The following is a 16,408-nucleotide window of genomic DNA, read 5'->3' as shown; positions in this document are numbered from 1 at the left end:
ATGAGAACCTTCCATTCCCCCTGCACCACTACCTCTGTTTGGAAAGACAACAATTTCTGCCACTTGAGAACTATCAATGTTGCTTCCTCCAGCCCAACAAATGCAGCAACTCTTTTGGTGACGCCTGCTGCAGAAATGAGCCTGGCATTTTATCACTGCTGAATGGCTATTCCTGCTCTGGCGAAATGAAAGGAAAGGTTATGTCAAAATGAATGATCCGCAAGAGTCTTGTGCTTGGGTTTCAGGAAAGGCAACCCTTGATGTACCTGCAAATAAGAACCATTTCCCTCTCCATAATTCCCTGATGCCTGCTGTGTAGCAGCCCATAGTTTTGGGTTTTTTTAACCTGAGTCAGGAAGGCAGGTTAATACTTGCATACATCCATTTTCACTGCTTTTCTAGAATTAACCTTTTTTATCTTGGCACACTTATTTCAAGTTCTTACCTAAATAAAGGCTGGATGCAGAAGGGAAGATGCTTATCGGAAGGGTGGCGGGATTGTGAGACAGTCAAGGTTTGTATGAAGGTTACAGTGTTTGACAAAAACTGTAGTTGCTGTCAGAGTGATCAGAGAGACATTAAATCTGAAAGCAGGTAATACATCTGTGGAGCTGTTTTCATAGATTTGTTATTTGTGTTAAGCTCAAGAAATGACTTCCCAGTTGGGCAGTTCACTACGCGGGATGGCTCCAGCTGGCCTCTTCCATTCACTCCGAGTCAAATCGTGAGGGATAAAGGCAGATCTGGGCATTTGCAATACTTAAAATATCAATATAGTAAAAGGTAATTGGAGCAAAGGAAACGTAGAGGGTGGGCATCCGTTTATTTGGAAACTCTGTGATAAAATTGCTGTGCTTGCAATGCTACTGCTTTTGAGTTTTGGTAGGAAACTTGAAGATGGATTCCTCCTTTTCTGTTTTATTATCTTCTATAGATTTATGAATGACTATAGTGTGACCCAAGCAGAACTAAGTCCTGCTTTTAAGAAAAGCTGCTTTGTTAAAATACGGTAATTCTTTTGTAGACAGACTCTATAGCTTTGAGCTACGACTTTGCAGAACCTCCTGTCTGAACCAATTACCCAACAAATTGTTTAATGTACATCTGGAGCCTTCCCCAGAGTTAACAGGGGTTTCGTTGGGTCTAGTATGTTGGGGGAGGAAAAAAATCATTGCACGATTTGGTGAGAGAAGGGATATTGCTGTAAAATGTTTTGTATTCTGACAGTCAAAACTTCATTAATTTTATTATATATACAGATAAGGTAAACATCAGGATCTATTCTTATGGGATTTTCAAACGAGAAAACATGGCAATTCCACAGCCAAGCAACAGATTTGCTTGAGGAGCTGCCAGTTCATCCCCAGAACATATTCCTCTGGGGACACGAGAGCAACGTAGGTTTAAGAGGGTGTAGGGAAGAGTGGCTTTCAGAGCTGTAATTCTTCTGGTCCTTCTTGTATTCTGGGAATTCTCCTTGGGCTCTCTTCAAAGCATTTGCCCTGTTCAGTATTGTACGACCAGGTTTCCCTGAGGTGGCTGCTGGTTATTGCGTCAGTGAGACTTTGAGCTGGGGCAGCGGGCAGTGAGTGCTGGATCTGGCTACTGCTCATACACTTCCAGGTGCTACATATGTGCTTGATATAGCATAAGCCCATCTAATGATTAGCCACTTTTTTGGGTATGTATTTTGATAGGATTTATATATCTATTTTTATATATCTAAATATATATACTTCTATAGGTTTTTTTGCTAGTGTGACGCACTGATGAGTGTTTCCAATGTTATAAACTGTGTTTTAAACTGGATCAGGGAGCTGATCTGGTTGAAAATGAAATTTTGTTAGTTCCATCAGCTACTTGAACTCACAGCATGTGTATTTTCATGGTCAGCTGCTGGTTCTTAGGGATGGGATGAGGTGGAATGGGATGGGAGAACTGGGCAGAGAGAGCAGAGACACCAATGGCAGCTCAGGTTGAATTGCGGCAGCAGGGGAGCTTCAACCTAAGGTTTGAGTCAGCTTGTATTGCCTTTGTGCTTCCAAGTTCTTCCATTCAAAAGGACATACTAGTCTACAGACAGCTTATTTCTGAAGTAGAATATCAAATTTTGTTTTTATTCGTAGACTGTGCATAGTCTTGAAACTTTGTCTTTCAAATTAGGAATATTGTAGTAACCCTTCTCTGTGGTCTTCAGTGTAGTTCGAAGACCTTGGGATATATTTAAATCCAAGCTGTATATCTCTAAAGCGAAGCAATAGATTCCAGTGGGACTTTTGTGTTGGTTTAAAACCAAAAGGTTGGTCTTACGATGTAACTTGAATTAAGAGCTTAGCCCTCTTATTTCATCCCCTCCTACCACACACTTGCCCTCGTGCTTATATTCCTCTGATTGAGTAAAATTGACTTAATGATGATCAGATCCCTCTCAGCTTCTCTTTTCCAGCTGAACAGCCCCAGCTCGCTCAGTCTCTCTTCACAAGAAAGATGCTCCAGACCCCTCAGCATCTTCATAGCCCACCGCTGGGCTCTCTCCAGTAATTCCTTGTCCAAACACCAACTGTTCTGGTGTCTGGGTTGTTCATCAGGCAGCATAACGGGGGGAATCACAGCTCACTGCTGGATTTTTTTTATTTTTTTACATGCTACCTAGCTAAGGTTGACATTCTGTTTCAACGCTAATTGTTGTGCAACAGCAGTAGGAACTCAGCTCATTACACATGTAGGACAACTGGTTTCATACAGTCTGCAAAACTCAGCAGAAATTTGCAACTCAGTTTAACAGTATTTCTGGACCTATTTAGAAACAATGTGAGATGTTGTTTACATTACTCTGCTTGCCAGAAATGGTCATAAATGTATTGAGGTTGTATATATGGACATGGATCTGTTTGAGACCTATTAAGCGTGTGTGGAAGCTGCCGTGTGTCTGTTCCTCCTGCCAGGACTGGTGTCCCACAAGGAGCGGTTGTCACACGTTACCTGGGTGCTGGAGGAGAAGGGCTGTGTGCAGGGAGTCTGACATGTAGCCCTGAGCTTTACACTAGAATAAAATAAAGCTTGATTTTATTTATTATACCATAATCCATTACAAATTACCAATTGGAGCAGAAAAGCTGTCCAAAGCTCTGAGCTTGCAGGAGGGAATAGTGTTCTTCTGGAGCCAGTGACACACAGCTGAAGTGTAAAAGCAAGATCTTTGAGATGCAGATTTATGAAAAAGATGTTGAACTCATTGAAAACCCTGGCTCAAAGGGTGGAGAACACCTTTAACTAAAACATTTTATTTGTTTGCAGGTGTATTTGAATGTTTTGATTATATAATTTTTAATATAGAGTGCATGATGTTGAAATACATTTTGTAAAGGTCTTGTAATTGTGAATTACCTCTTGCAGGGTATAACTGACCTCCAGGCTTTCTTTCCAAAGGTCAGGAGTGCAGCAGTGGGTGTCACAAAAGCGCTGAACCACCGTATTGCAGAGTTCAGCTCTGTTCAGTATTTCCTTGAATGTCCTTTTGACAAGTCTCTAATGAATAAGCTGAATTATGGAAGCGCTTTAGGCTTGCATGTTCATTTAAAAAAAGAAAAAAAAAAAAAGTTGTGAAGTGCTTGTTTGCTGGAGGTGTCAGTGCTATTTCCAAGTGTCTGGTCATTAGTATTGTGTGCTTGGAACTTTTTTGCTTGTTTAGTTTAAATAATCTGATTAATCTGGGCAAAGATGCATACAGAAGATGTTGCACCAACTTTGTCTGAAAATATGGGTAAAAAAGATTACCGTGGGTTACTATTAAATTGAAGTAAAGTTTTAGTTTTATTATATGAAATGGTGGAACTTTTAGGAATGTCTAAGCTGTTGTTTTGAGGGGCGGGGAGTGTGACCTGGAATGTTTAAGGTATGTCATGAAATTTGCTGCAGAGTGTCCTTAGAATTGTTAACCTGAAAAACTAAATTTTTAAAATGTTCGTTTAAGAGAAACTATATTGCAAATTACAAGATAGTATAAACACAAACTATAACCACATTTGTTCTTGTTTTGCAGACCGTGAGGACCAATCAATTCTCTGCACGTAAGTGAACATGTTTCATTTGAGCATTTTTGGAAATCTGTGTTGTGAAAGCGTCTTAGATAGAGCTGTAGTAATCAAAATTTGGTCTTTAATCTTCACAGGCAGTGACTAATGGTTAAAGATGTAGCATGAAATGATGTTTAATATGGGGACATATTCTTTTAACACTGTAATTCACCTTATTGAAAATTTTACGGGCATGCGCCATTTAAGAAATATAGTTTAAAAATCTCAGTCAAGAGATGCGAATCAGAAACAAAGCTTTAAAAAGTGTCCGTGTATCTCAAATGCTACTCGGTGTGTAGCACCTGAGGGGGATACGAATCGAAAGTTGGACTAGAGCGCTGCTGAGCAACAGCTTCGCTTTGGATCTGCTTCAAACGGGCAAACTCTGGCCAAGTTGACACTGACGTTTCCTTGTGTGTTCTCTGTGTGCACCCGAGTTTGCCCCAGGCAGGAGCATGAATTTCATTCGAAATTCCACTGAGACCTGGGAATACAATGGTGGGGTAGTCAGAAGAGTATGGGTGTACAGTATGTTTCAGAAAGATGGACCCCATTTCAAAGCAGTGTATTTCACGATGGCAACACGCTACCATTACACAAAAATTCATAAGTTGTCTAATGAGTGATCAAGTTTCAGTAACTCGATGCACTGCCCTTTCGAGTGGTAAGAGTTTTGTTCATGGGTGAATTGTGGTTGCAGAGATAAAGTGGTTTCAAATTGGGTCCATCCTTTTGAAACACCCTGTGCTTTCAGGCGTGTGATGCTGCCGAGCTGATATATCCCAGACTGCGAATTGCAGTTTCAGAATGGAGCCAAGGTGTTGTTTCACCCCACCGATGAACCAACTCGGCACCCAGGCTGCTACCAACAGGGACACGACCCCTCCGGTGTATTCAAACTCCAGGTCAGTGCTCCTGAGCCCGTGGAGCGCAGACCCACAGAACTAAACTGATGAAAAGCAGCATTTTGTGGCAAGGTGGGTTTTCTGCCAGCTCTTCGCCCTGAGCTGGTTTATCACCTTGCCGCTGACCTGGAGTTTGAACACACTGGAGGGGTCGTGTCCCTGTTGGTAGCAGCCTGGGTGTTGGGTTGGTTCATCAGTGGGGTGAAACAACACCTTGGCTCCATTCTGAAACTGCAGTTAGCACTCCGGGATATAACTGAACTTATCCAATTGTCTGAGGGGGAGAGGGAGGATGCGGTAGCTTGCGTGGCTCCGCCTGGGCTGTGCGATCCCTTGGCGATGCTGTGTGCCAGCGCATTGAGGCCATAGCTCGTGAGGATCCTGAAATAGCTCCATGGGTAGATTAATTGCTGGAAAGAGACCTGGGTTCAGTTTCCTTCTTGACATTAAGAGATCCGAATCTTCATCTTCTGTTTCCTACAAAAGTGCCTTAACTCTGACTTTACACAAGACTGAAGGACAATCCTTTCAAGCCATGTTTTTTTGAACTATAGATATTCTGGACACAAGATATCTGGGGCCTAGGGACACAGAAGCAAACCCAGTTCTGTAGCGAAGATAAAAGTTGATCTGGTTAACACAGGCTTGTCTAGGTCTGTGGTCCCAGCTCTTAGTGTGACTTCTGTTTTGTGTGATGACTACTTCATGTGCAATGTGCAAAACAGCCCTCAAAACTGGGATGGGATCCCAGAGAGAAAATAAATGCTTTGTTCTTGTGTGTTTGTGGATGCTTCAACAGTATGTGCTTGCCTCGGGTGGATTTTTTTTGAAGTAGCTTCATGTTTTGTGCCTATGCATGGACCTTGCGCTCCTTTCCATGGTCAGCCGAGACCACAAACATTGGAATGGCGGTGCTGCAGGATTTAGTGAATGCCTGATCTGTTCATTTGCAAACTAGAAAGCCTTTAAGCTCTCCTGCCTTCAATTTTATTACCTGACCTGTAAGGTTACTGTAAGCTTTTGATCCTGCTGCACTGAATAGGCGACGGAACCCTGTTTTATACCCAGTACAGCACGCTTCAACATGAAAGATCTGCATCTTGTGACAGGTTTCTCCATGGCTTGGCTGGGCAGTTGGTAAGCTGCTTGCTGCACATCCGTGTGCAGTGACAAACTTGCTCCCAGATGGTGAGATGGGGATGGACACGTTTCTCTACAGTCAGACCTCAGGAGAATCAACTGTATCCAGCACTGAGTCTGGAGCTGCTGGGATGTGCTCTGAGTGCAGTCCTGATGTTAAGACCCTCGGAGATGGCCCTGACAACATCTCTTTTGTTGGACATGTAAAATGTTTGGTGACAAATCTGCTCCTCCAGGGAAAAATTCAGAAGCTGGTGTGAAGAAGCAGTGAACACCACATCTTTGAAGAATTTCAACACTATCCTGGAATCATATCACAAAACTAAGTATTGAAGCTATTAGTACCATGACACTGGACAAGTTTTGCTACCTTTAATTCAGTGCCTTGGTTGTACCGGTGCTAAAGGCTGCACTTCACAGAAGTGTGGCAGTCTTAATAAAGCTGAGGTTCCGAACAATAGGTTCCAGCTCTATTGGCTGTCTTGCTGCTTTAACTTCTGTTTCTTACTGAAGTACTTACACAGCAGCATAAGGAAAAAAAAGGTTAAAAAGGTTCAATGTTGCTGAACGTGACTTACATGGAAATACAAATTTCCTCAGTAATGTGGACAGATCTGTGGCCTTAGAATTATGAAGGGCAAGGCATTTCCTCTCCAAACAGGATGTACAGGACCAAACACCTTCCAGTCTAGGTCTTACCTTTTGGGAATATAAAGATGCATGATGTGATAGATGCCAGAACCCAAGGTATTTCTGTCATCTTGAAGTTAAACACCAAAGTTGCCCATAGCCCGGGAGATCTTGCTAACCCTGTGTATCCATCAGCACCATTTAGATGCTGACTATAAAAAAGACAGTGGGGATTACCAGACTGTTGTTCAGATTAATAAACACTTTCCTCTTGAAATAGGTTTGTCCAGACTGCTTTTCAGCTCCGTGTCCAGTTCAGAAGTGCCATCAAATCCACTTGTATTCCCTTGCATGTATCTTTTGAACAGACAGACTATAAAGACAGCTGCCTCTGCAGCACTGTCCCCAATGTGGGTGTCACAGCAGAGCTGTATTTTGTTAGGCTTGCTTGATAAACTTGGTACTTGATATCTGGCTTAATCCCCTTCATGAATGCAACAAGGCCATGGCAAACACCTGCGTGTAGCAGGCCAAGAGGATGTCTCATGTTTTGATCAAGGGTGGGTACTGTCCAGGACTTTGTTGCATTGCTGATTAGGTGGTGAAAAGGTAAACTCTGTGTGTTTCCCTCCCATGCCACTGGTTTTACAGGTCTCGGGCTAAGGCAGGAATAAATAAGGTGGAAGGAGTGTGTCTTAACCGCACTGCGGGTGGTTTCAGAAACTCCCGTGGCAGTTCATCAAAGGCTTGAGACATCATCTCATCTCAGACTTGTCGTCTTGGGACACTGATCATCCGATTGACCCTGGTCTTTAGTAGAGGTGAAAGTCCTCAGAAAACTTCTTTCTTTTCTTCAGTAAGAGTAGTTCAAGCCAGCTAGTGAGAAAGAATACATCCCTTGACTGGTGCACTGAGATAAGTGGACAGCTGTGGTGTGCTGGTCATTCCTGCCTAGACCGTAATTGTCTTTTTGTACATCCTGGAGATAAGTCTCTCCCTTTGCTTGATGAAACTCCATCTATTTAACATAGTCACCTGTCTCTCCCTACCTCTAGTTGATCAAGTTTTCTAGGGGCCAGGTCAGCTCTCAAGTGATAGTATCTGAACGGCGCCCTACCAGGTCTCTGGATCCAGCTGCCTTTTCTTCTGGACAGCCCAGACTGCTGCTCTCCAGGGCATTCTGAGGTGTAAGATTGGTGCTGTTTCAGGCCTTTGGGTTTGGTTTCAGTTCTTCCTCTTCAAAGACTGTCTCTGCACTTGTACTGGAGGCCTTCCTTTGTTTGGTTCTAACTTAATCAATGTCCAGTCTATTCATACTTACCTTGGAAAACCTTTAAACTCCATTTTTTTAAAAAATTTCCTCAACTGCAAGATGACCTCAAGCTTTTGATCCTTCTGGACTCAACAGATAGCCAAATCCTGATTTATACCTGTTACACATGGGGTTTTTTACCCTAGCCATGAAAGTGTTCAACTTAACTCTGGGGTTGAGGCTGTTTCATTGTTTTAACATGTCCAAATCTGTAGGAAATACCAACCTGGTTCCCCTGGAAGGACTGCGCTTACCTTCGTGCAGTCATTCCGGCAAATAGCTGTGGCCAGATGCGTCATGAAACTGCAAAGGTGTTACTTAATGTGTTTTCGAACATAGTTAAACCCCTTTTGTAGCTACATTAATGAATGTTTTATCTCAGATATTTTGTAGACACTTGGAGATTTGTTCAAGCTTTGCCTTAGGAATAGCAGTGCCTGATGACCCACGTTGGTTCAGCATTTGGTAGAGACCAGTCATTGTTTGTCTGGCAAGACAGGCTGCAGACAGTGTATTATACCTGTCAAGAGAAGATGCATGCAGGTGGAACTTCTTGAGGAATACAGTTTGCTGAGAATGATCTTAATTTTTTTTTCCCCCTCAAAGAGAATCGTGCTGAAGAATAACCTGTATTCCACTGCAGATACGGGTATAATGATACATCTCATTATTTTGAAGGCAGTGAGAAGACTTGGAGGCTTTCTATTTCAAACATGTGACGTGCTGCCATTCCATGAGGAGTTTGAGGCCTGACATGCCTTAAAGATGAGGAGTTTTGCATAAACTAGTGATCTTAAAGTTGGTAATATTTTTCTCAAAGTCAAACTTTGTGCCAGGAGGGGGAAAAACACGAACAACCCAAAACGGCTGCTGCATTCTCTGGCCGCTTGTCTCAGCAGAACCTCTCGTCCTTCACCTGACCTGGTGGCTGGTTCTTCAGGAGGGTGTGACTGAGATTTCCAGCTGATGTGGCTGCCATTCAGTTCTCCAATCCAGACTTGGTAACACAGGTGACCTCCTGCACTTGCTGCAGAAATAAGAGTTCTCTCAGGACATAAAATGCACATTCTTACTCTCATTTTGTTACCTTCTGTTCTGATCGCTTTTTCCACTCTGTCTGTTAAGGAACTGAATATAGACAATTGCTGAGGAGGCTTGTCCGCGGGGCTTTATTCTGACTTAGTGGCGTGTAATTTTATGGATATTTAGGCACTGACTTCCTTTTGTCTGGTCATTGTTTGTTCCACTGTGTTCCACAGTTCCACACCCCCACCACCTTTCCCCCAACCATGTCTGTTCTTGTAAATTTGAGCCCCAGGGACACAGTTGGCAGGAGAAACTTTGTGCTGAAATTACTTCTTATAGAGAGGCTTTTCTCAGAGTGAACCAAAAGTAATTTTCCCATGTATGAAAAGACTGCCTGCTCCGTGATGTGTCCTTGATTTCCTTAGGTAGCAGTGATGTGATTTCTTATGTGCTTTTGGCCTCTCACCAACTGAAAAACCCAAATATGTGCACGTGCACCTGCAGTTCCTGAATCCATTGGACAACTTATCAGACATTGGTGAAAACCAGATTATTGCCTGGTTAATGACGAGACGGGAGGAGCTGAATGAACAATAATGGTCATTTCTTTTTAGCTTTGAAGTCAGGTAGTTTAATCTTGGGGTGCTAACCACTGACAAATTGCTAGTGAGGTTGCTGGAGCTCTCCATCGCTTTGTAGTTTGGTTTGTCAGGCTTTCAAATAAAAAGCAAACAGGCAACCCTCAAAACCAGTAATTCTTTAGGAAGTTACACTAAACTGACATCTATCTAATCACTCCCCCTTGGTTGGAGTGCAAATAATAACTTGTTTAGGATTTTCTCTCTGTAAATTCTCAGTTTGCAATACACGTAGTTTCAGCAACTTCTTGTTCCTGCTAGAAGTACGTTCTCTGCCTGTATTAGCCCAGCATCCGTAAGAAATCAGTTACAGAAAAGTGGCGCTAACTTTGTGATGTGCACATGCCTCACTGGACATTTTTTCATTTCTGTAAGATGTGAAGTTGTAATTAGCAGCTTTGTGGGCATTTTTTTTTTTCTTTGAGAAGCTGCAACTGCTGATGTTTTGCTAAGTGTTGGTGTTTCTCTCTGATTATTGTTGCCTGTTACTGTTCCATGGCATCCAGGCTGCTGGAGCCTGGGGACCAAGATGAAGAAATTTCTGCTGTGGTATATGAGGAATCTGAGAAATATCCCAACCTTGCCTGGCTTTGTTGTCTTTAGCTGCAAGGCAACTTGTGGGAAGTCAAATATGAAAATGTGCTGCACTGCACTTTATTTTAAGCTAGGATGTTCTAAACTGGAGAATCTCACCACAAGCTTATGCCGTTCTCCAAACTGAGACTGGGCTTGATAAACTGTCACTTAGCAGATGCTTGCAGCCATACAAAGATATCTAATCTGAATTGCCTTCAGTAGGAGGTAGAGGGGGGGAGAGGTTTGGAATAGAGGCTGCTTATTAAAGGACAACAGCAGCAAATACCAGGCATTTTTGTATACAACCGCTGGCTGTAATCCAAACGGGAACATTCCCTAGATAACTGGTGTGGAGACGGTGGGAAGCATCCAGGGAGAACTGCAGGAGCTGTAAAGCAGCCTTGTAAATAGTCAAGCCAATTAGTGACTCTCCTGCATGCATCTGAAGTATCGGTTATACCTCTTCATTTCAGAAATTTAGTCAAGTGATTAAGACACCCTTTTAATTACAGGTTTTTACTGTAAATATCTGTTAATTTGTGGCTGGCAGAAGATCTGCTCAGTTGTGTCTGAGAATAAGTGTTTCTTCTGTTCTTTGCAACTGCTGTTGTGAGAAGGACAACAGACCATTGTTGGGGCTCAAATTACACGGTTACTTTCTCCTATGAACAATTTAAGTGCATACTTCATGGGGTTTTGCCTTATGTAAGTGGCTGCTTTGTGTGAACCAAGGCGTTGCTGGCCACAGGACCAGCGAGGTCGGGATCCCAGTGTCTGAAATTGGATGCCAAGGTGCTGGGACCACTTCTCCTTTCTGTTTCCAGATGAACTTCTCATCCCAGAGCTTGTTGCTGGTCAGGAATGACAGAAACCGGTGAAACTCCTAGAGCACAGGAAAGGTGTGATCCAGGCTCCCAGCATAGAAAATACCGGCCTGTTTGGTTCATTTTTCGGAAACTGAAATCACAGCGATGATCTGTAGTGGGATAGATGGCACTAACTGCATCTGACCATCCTAATGTGTTCCAGATGCTTATCTTTACAAATACTGTTAGCTTGCAATGGAGACTTTGTGCGCAAGTAGCAAGATGAAGAAAAGTCTGTCTTTGAATTTCAGAGCATGTGGGGGTTTTTTTGTCCTTCTGTCTTACGTGACTCGCGACACTACACTAGACACACACTTGACACATCCTGCGTGGAACCCCAGGTTCCAGTACAGGTTGGGGAATGACTCATTAGAGAGCAGTGTAGGGGAAAGGGACCTGGGGGTCCTGGTGGACAGCAGGGTGACCATGAGCCAGCACTGGGCCCTTGTGGCCAAGAAGGCCAATGGCATCCTGGGGTGTATTAGAAGGGGAGTGGTTAGTAGGTCGAGAGAGGTTCTCCTTCCCCTCTACTCTGCCCTGGTGAGACCTCATCTGGAATATTGTGTCCAGTTCTGGGCCCCTCAGTTCCAGAAGGACAGGGAACTGCTGGAGAGAGTCCAGCGCAGGGCCACAAAGATGATGAAGGGAGTGGAGCATCTCCCTTATGAGGAAAGGCTGAGGGAGCTGGGGCTCTTTAGCTTGGAGAAGAGGAGACTGAGGGGTGACCTCATCAATGTTTATAAATATATAAAGGGTGGGTGTCACGAGGATGGAGCCAGGCTCTTCTCAGTGACAACCAACAGTAAGACAAGGGGTAATGGGTTCAAGCTGGAACACAAGAGGTTCCACTTAAATTTGAGAAGAAACTTCTTCTCAGTGAGGGTGACGGAACACTGGAGCAGGCTGCCCAGGGAGGTTGTGGATTCTCCTTCTCTGGAGACATTCAAAACCCGCCTGGACGCCTTCCTGTGTAACCTCACCTAGGTGTTCCTGCCCTGGCAGGGGGATTGGACTAGATGATCTTTCGAGGTCCCTTTCAATCCCTAACATTCTGTGATTCTGTGATTCTGCGTGGCCCTTGATCTGCCGGTGAAGCTCCTGGCTCACCGGGTGCTGCAAGGAGGGTGCCAGCCCTTGCACCGGCACCTCAGTAAGCAACTTTAAACTAATTTAACTTTCTGAAAGTCCAGAAACTCACCTGCAGATTTGGGCAGGGGTGGTGGTGTTGCCTTGTCCTGACACACTGTGTACTGTGCTGTCACAAGAAGATACGCAGATGCTTCAAACCTGCTGGACAACAAGCAAAGTGACTGTTTCGCTTCTGTCTTTAGAACAGTGTTTCCCCTTAGAACAGGTCTTTCCCACGCAGGAGTTTGACCTGTTCGTGGAACGGTAATTTCCATTACACACGGGCTGTGTGGGAAGAGCACAGTGATCTCCTGCAAGTCAGAAGACCGGCTTCCATTCCTGGTTGTTGTCCATTTACATTGTGACCTGCGAGTCATCTCTGTCTGTTTTTGCCCGTTTTCTAGATGACAATCTATTCAGCAGAGAAAACGCCTCTTCTGTACAAGACTTGGGCTTAAGTTGCTGAGGGGGGAGAAATTTCAGCTGATTGAGAAGTCGGTCACTAATTTTTGCTAACCAAATTGTAGCTGAGATAAATTTCCCTAAAGTGTACTTTCCTTTATTGGAAATGACACTATAGCTTTACATGCAATGAATTTCAAACCCTGTAAAAATTTAAAGTGCTCATGCCAGCTAAACTTTTTCAATTTTAAATGTGCTTGAAGCTTTGCTGCTCTAGGGAAAGAGCTTTAACTCTAGATACTGCCTAAATTTACCAGTGACTGTCAGATTTTCTTCGACCTGTCTGTGTAACGTAGTTTGTAAGGGAGAGATCCTTCAGTTAATTGATGGAATAACCTTATACATCCAACTTGAAGCTATTGCTGAAGATGATTGGATTCCTCGGATGCCCTGATATAGCCCATGGCTTGAGTTAATACAGCATTTCACTTCAGCCTAGTAAGGTTTTCTGTCTACTAGGAGTGGAATTGAGACTGAAATAAAGGAGGTGGAATTATGACCCTACCGAAGTCATTAGCAAAGCTGCCGTTGACTGAAGTAAGGCTGGGATCTCAGCCAAGGGTTAGAGTTGTTTAATTTATGGTAACATATTAATTGTATTGAAACAGGGTTTTGAAGAAGCTAATCTTTAGCTTTGTGATACCATCTCCATTCCGTAAGTATTGTACACAGTGTTACTAAAAGTTTACCTTTTTTGGGTAGGTTGATAGAGGTAGATTTTAATTTATTTTTGTAATTCATGCGTATGCGCTCCTGGGAAAGAACTAAAGTACACAGATGTCATTATTTCTATAAATGAAAAAGACTTTACCCTAAATCTTCTAATTCTTTCAGAGCTTATGGCAGCAGAGCTATCTAACACTGCATCCTGCAGGAAATATTTGGCATTCTTGTAAGCTCCAGGGAGAGGAGAACTGGGATGATAACATCCATTAGTGTTGCTTTTGAATGAGAACTTGCATGAAAGACTTTCTCTAAAAAAAACCCCCATGCTATTAGATTTAAAGGCTTTTTAGCAAAAGGAATGTATTGCAAGCTTTTGAGCTCCCCGTGCTGTATGGAGCTTTACTGGTGTGTGTGCCAGAAAACCTCGCTGAGGTTCTCGTTTGAGAACCCTGTGCTGCCTGCTAGAAAAGGCAACATCTGGACTGTATTTATTGGGCTATTTTCACTGGATGTTTCAGAGTAGATTTTACTCCTTTAATATTTTACAAACTTTGTTTCTGTAATTTGGCAGGAAAGATTATTTATCTCGTTTTAAAGACAGAGCTAATAATGTGTTTGCAAGCTCTGATAACAATATGAACAAATCATATTGTTTTAAAATGTAAATGTATATTTTGCTGTGTGTCTTTTCTTCTCTTACCTGTTAGAATAGTTTAGCATGAAGCATATTTTAATACACATCTAGACACAGATGAGACTGCTTTTATTATTGCTTATGGACATTAATTATGTTAATGTAAACACTGTAATAAAAGGCAAACTAGGAATAAAGACCAGGACGTAAGAATTGGCATCCAAGGTCTTTTTTTTCTCCTCATCAGTCTTCACATTTGTCTTGCATGTGGTGACTCTGGACCAGGTAGAAATGGCTTTTTTCATGGAGTTGAAGTGTATTATTCCCATTGTAGCGGTCCCAAAGTACAGTTTCTGTGCATATTGATGGGATCTTGGCAAAAAAGAACCCCACTTATCCGTTAGCTAATTCTCAGAGTAACCTTCTTCGTAACCAGCTCTTCAGGTAATACCGTCCAAGTTTTTTCTGCAGTGTGCACAGCTAACAGTCTCGACATTTTGAGTAACTGAGGCCAGTGGTTTCTAGTCTGTCTTATTCTGTGTTGTTTCCCAATGATGTTTGCCACGGTGTGAGGAAAAATGGGACAATAATGGGTTTAGCCAGGTTGATGTAGTTGCTTCTGAGAAGCAGATACTGTTCTGGGGAGAAAATGCATTTAATGTATTTACCGCCATCTCTTAGCAAGAGGTTGCCCGGTGCACTTGTCCTGGGGGTTTCCATGATTTCAGAGGATTGGAAAGTAAGAAAAAATTAGTGTGGTCGTTGTTTGTTTTTTTTTTTTTTTAAAGAGTCTGTTCTCTTTGAAAATTTGGGGTAATATCCTTCCTACATATGCAAAGTTAAAATATCAAGTGCTGTATCGTCTCATTTTTGCAGATGTTAAGTGTAGTGTGGGGACAGAGATGCTTCTAAGCTGCATATCTGATCAAGCGCAGGTCTGAAGGTACTAAATACCCAAGTAAATGAAGCCTGGATACCAAACTGGAGTGTGCAGCATGGTGCAGGAAGGGATTTCTGAAGGCTGCAAAAGAACGTGCTTAAATTCTGCCCCTCCTGGTAAATTAATGTTTCCGTTATAAGTACCTCAGCTGAAAATATTCAAGCACGCAAAATGTGTCATTGTCATTCTTACAAAGTAGTTGGCTTCCAGACTTTAATTTCTGAAGAACTGTTGGATGACAGAAGTGTGTTCACTCTTTCCATGCAAATCCCCATTGAAAAATCCTTTTTAGCTCCGTACACGTCAGAGTCGCTAGTGCCAGTCGCTGCTGCGCTTGAAACGGGATCTTTCTCCAGTACTTTACTGCTCTGGAATCATTGCCAAGTTAGACCTGGTAATAATCTCTTTGTGTGGATTTATCCAAAGACCAGACCTTGGGGTTTTGTTTTGTTTTTTAAAATAGAGCTGTGTTAACATAATCTGTGAGTGCTGTGATGCGAACTTGGTCACATTTCCTGCCCAGAATATCCTGTATGTAAACCTTGCACTAAATAATGTCCAAAAATGTTTAGCTTTAAATCTTAGAATTTAAGAAAAACAGTCTTAGAAATGAAACGTGCATTTACTATCTTTATTGATCTGTGTTCTGTACCGCTCTGCACTCATCAATACATTTCTTAATGAATTCGTTTAGCCCTGCAGCCATAAATATATTATTAAAATAGCTAAGAGCCTGAGCAGTGCAAAGAATCTACTTCTCTAAAATGTATTTTACTTTCAAACTGGCTTCTAAAGATACTGAATATTTCTTTCAACTTGGTAATTCTCACAACCAGCTTCTGTAATATAAAATATATTACAATGATGCTAATTATAGAAGTGTGTGAGTATATATAATGACTAAAAATATGTATATATATCTATCTGCACTCTGAAGAGTTCTGTCTCTGGCCCAACGGTCAAGGCAGAGAACAAGTCTGGTTCTTGTTTCTGAAAGTAACAAAGGAATCGAGGCGCATAGTCAAAAGCTTTTAATCAAACTAATGTTATGTGTTATATCAACATCTTAATGCATCTTTAGGATTAAGAAAGTATTTTAAAGAAATACCTTGTGGTTCCCTACATCTGTGCTTTTGGTTTTAGACGGTTGGGTCTGTTGCGTAGTCAAAGCCATGAGTGGAATGAAATGAGGTTGCTATAAACAAAGAATTGAGAAGTTGTTGAAAATTAATTTTGAGGAAAATGTTTGAAATGTTTTGCAGAGGTGAATCTGGTGCCGGGAAGACTGAAAACACCAAGAAGGTTATTCAATACCTTGCTCATGTTGCTTCCTCACATAAAGGAAGAAAGGACCATAATATTCCTGTAAGTTGGGATATTTTCTCAGTTGTTTGTTGCTCTTTTTGAAA

At 42.3% G+C, this 16,408-nt stretch overlaps 1 protein-coding gene across 1 annotated transcript in view; it reads left to right on the top strand.

Moving 5' to 3' along the window:
* The window catches only part of MYH10 (myosin heavy chain 10), a 98,802-nt gene that overhangs the window by 28,313 nt on the left and 54,081 nt on the right, over nt 1-16,408 (top strand). The window contains exons 4-5 of the mRNA XM_065647823.1: nt 4,043-4,070; nt 16,262-16,364. Of these exons, the coding sequence (XP_065503895.1) occupies nt 4,043-4,070; nt 16,262-16,364 (131 nt within the window). The remainder of the gene's footprint in view (nt 1-4,042; nt 4,071-16,261; nt 16,365-16,408) is intronic.

Source organism: Caloenas nicobarica, chromosome 18 (assembly GCF_036013445.1).
Source record: "Caloenas nicobarica isolate bCalNic1 chromosome 18, bCalNic1.hap1, whole genome shotgun sequence".
Taxonomy (NCBI): Eukaryota; Metazoa; Chordata; class Aves; order Columbiformes; family Columbidae; genus Caloenas; species Caloenas nicobarica.
Note: the sequence above shows the minus strand (reverse complement) of the source record. Positions and strands in the feature narration are given on the sequence as shown.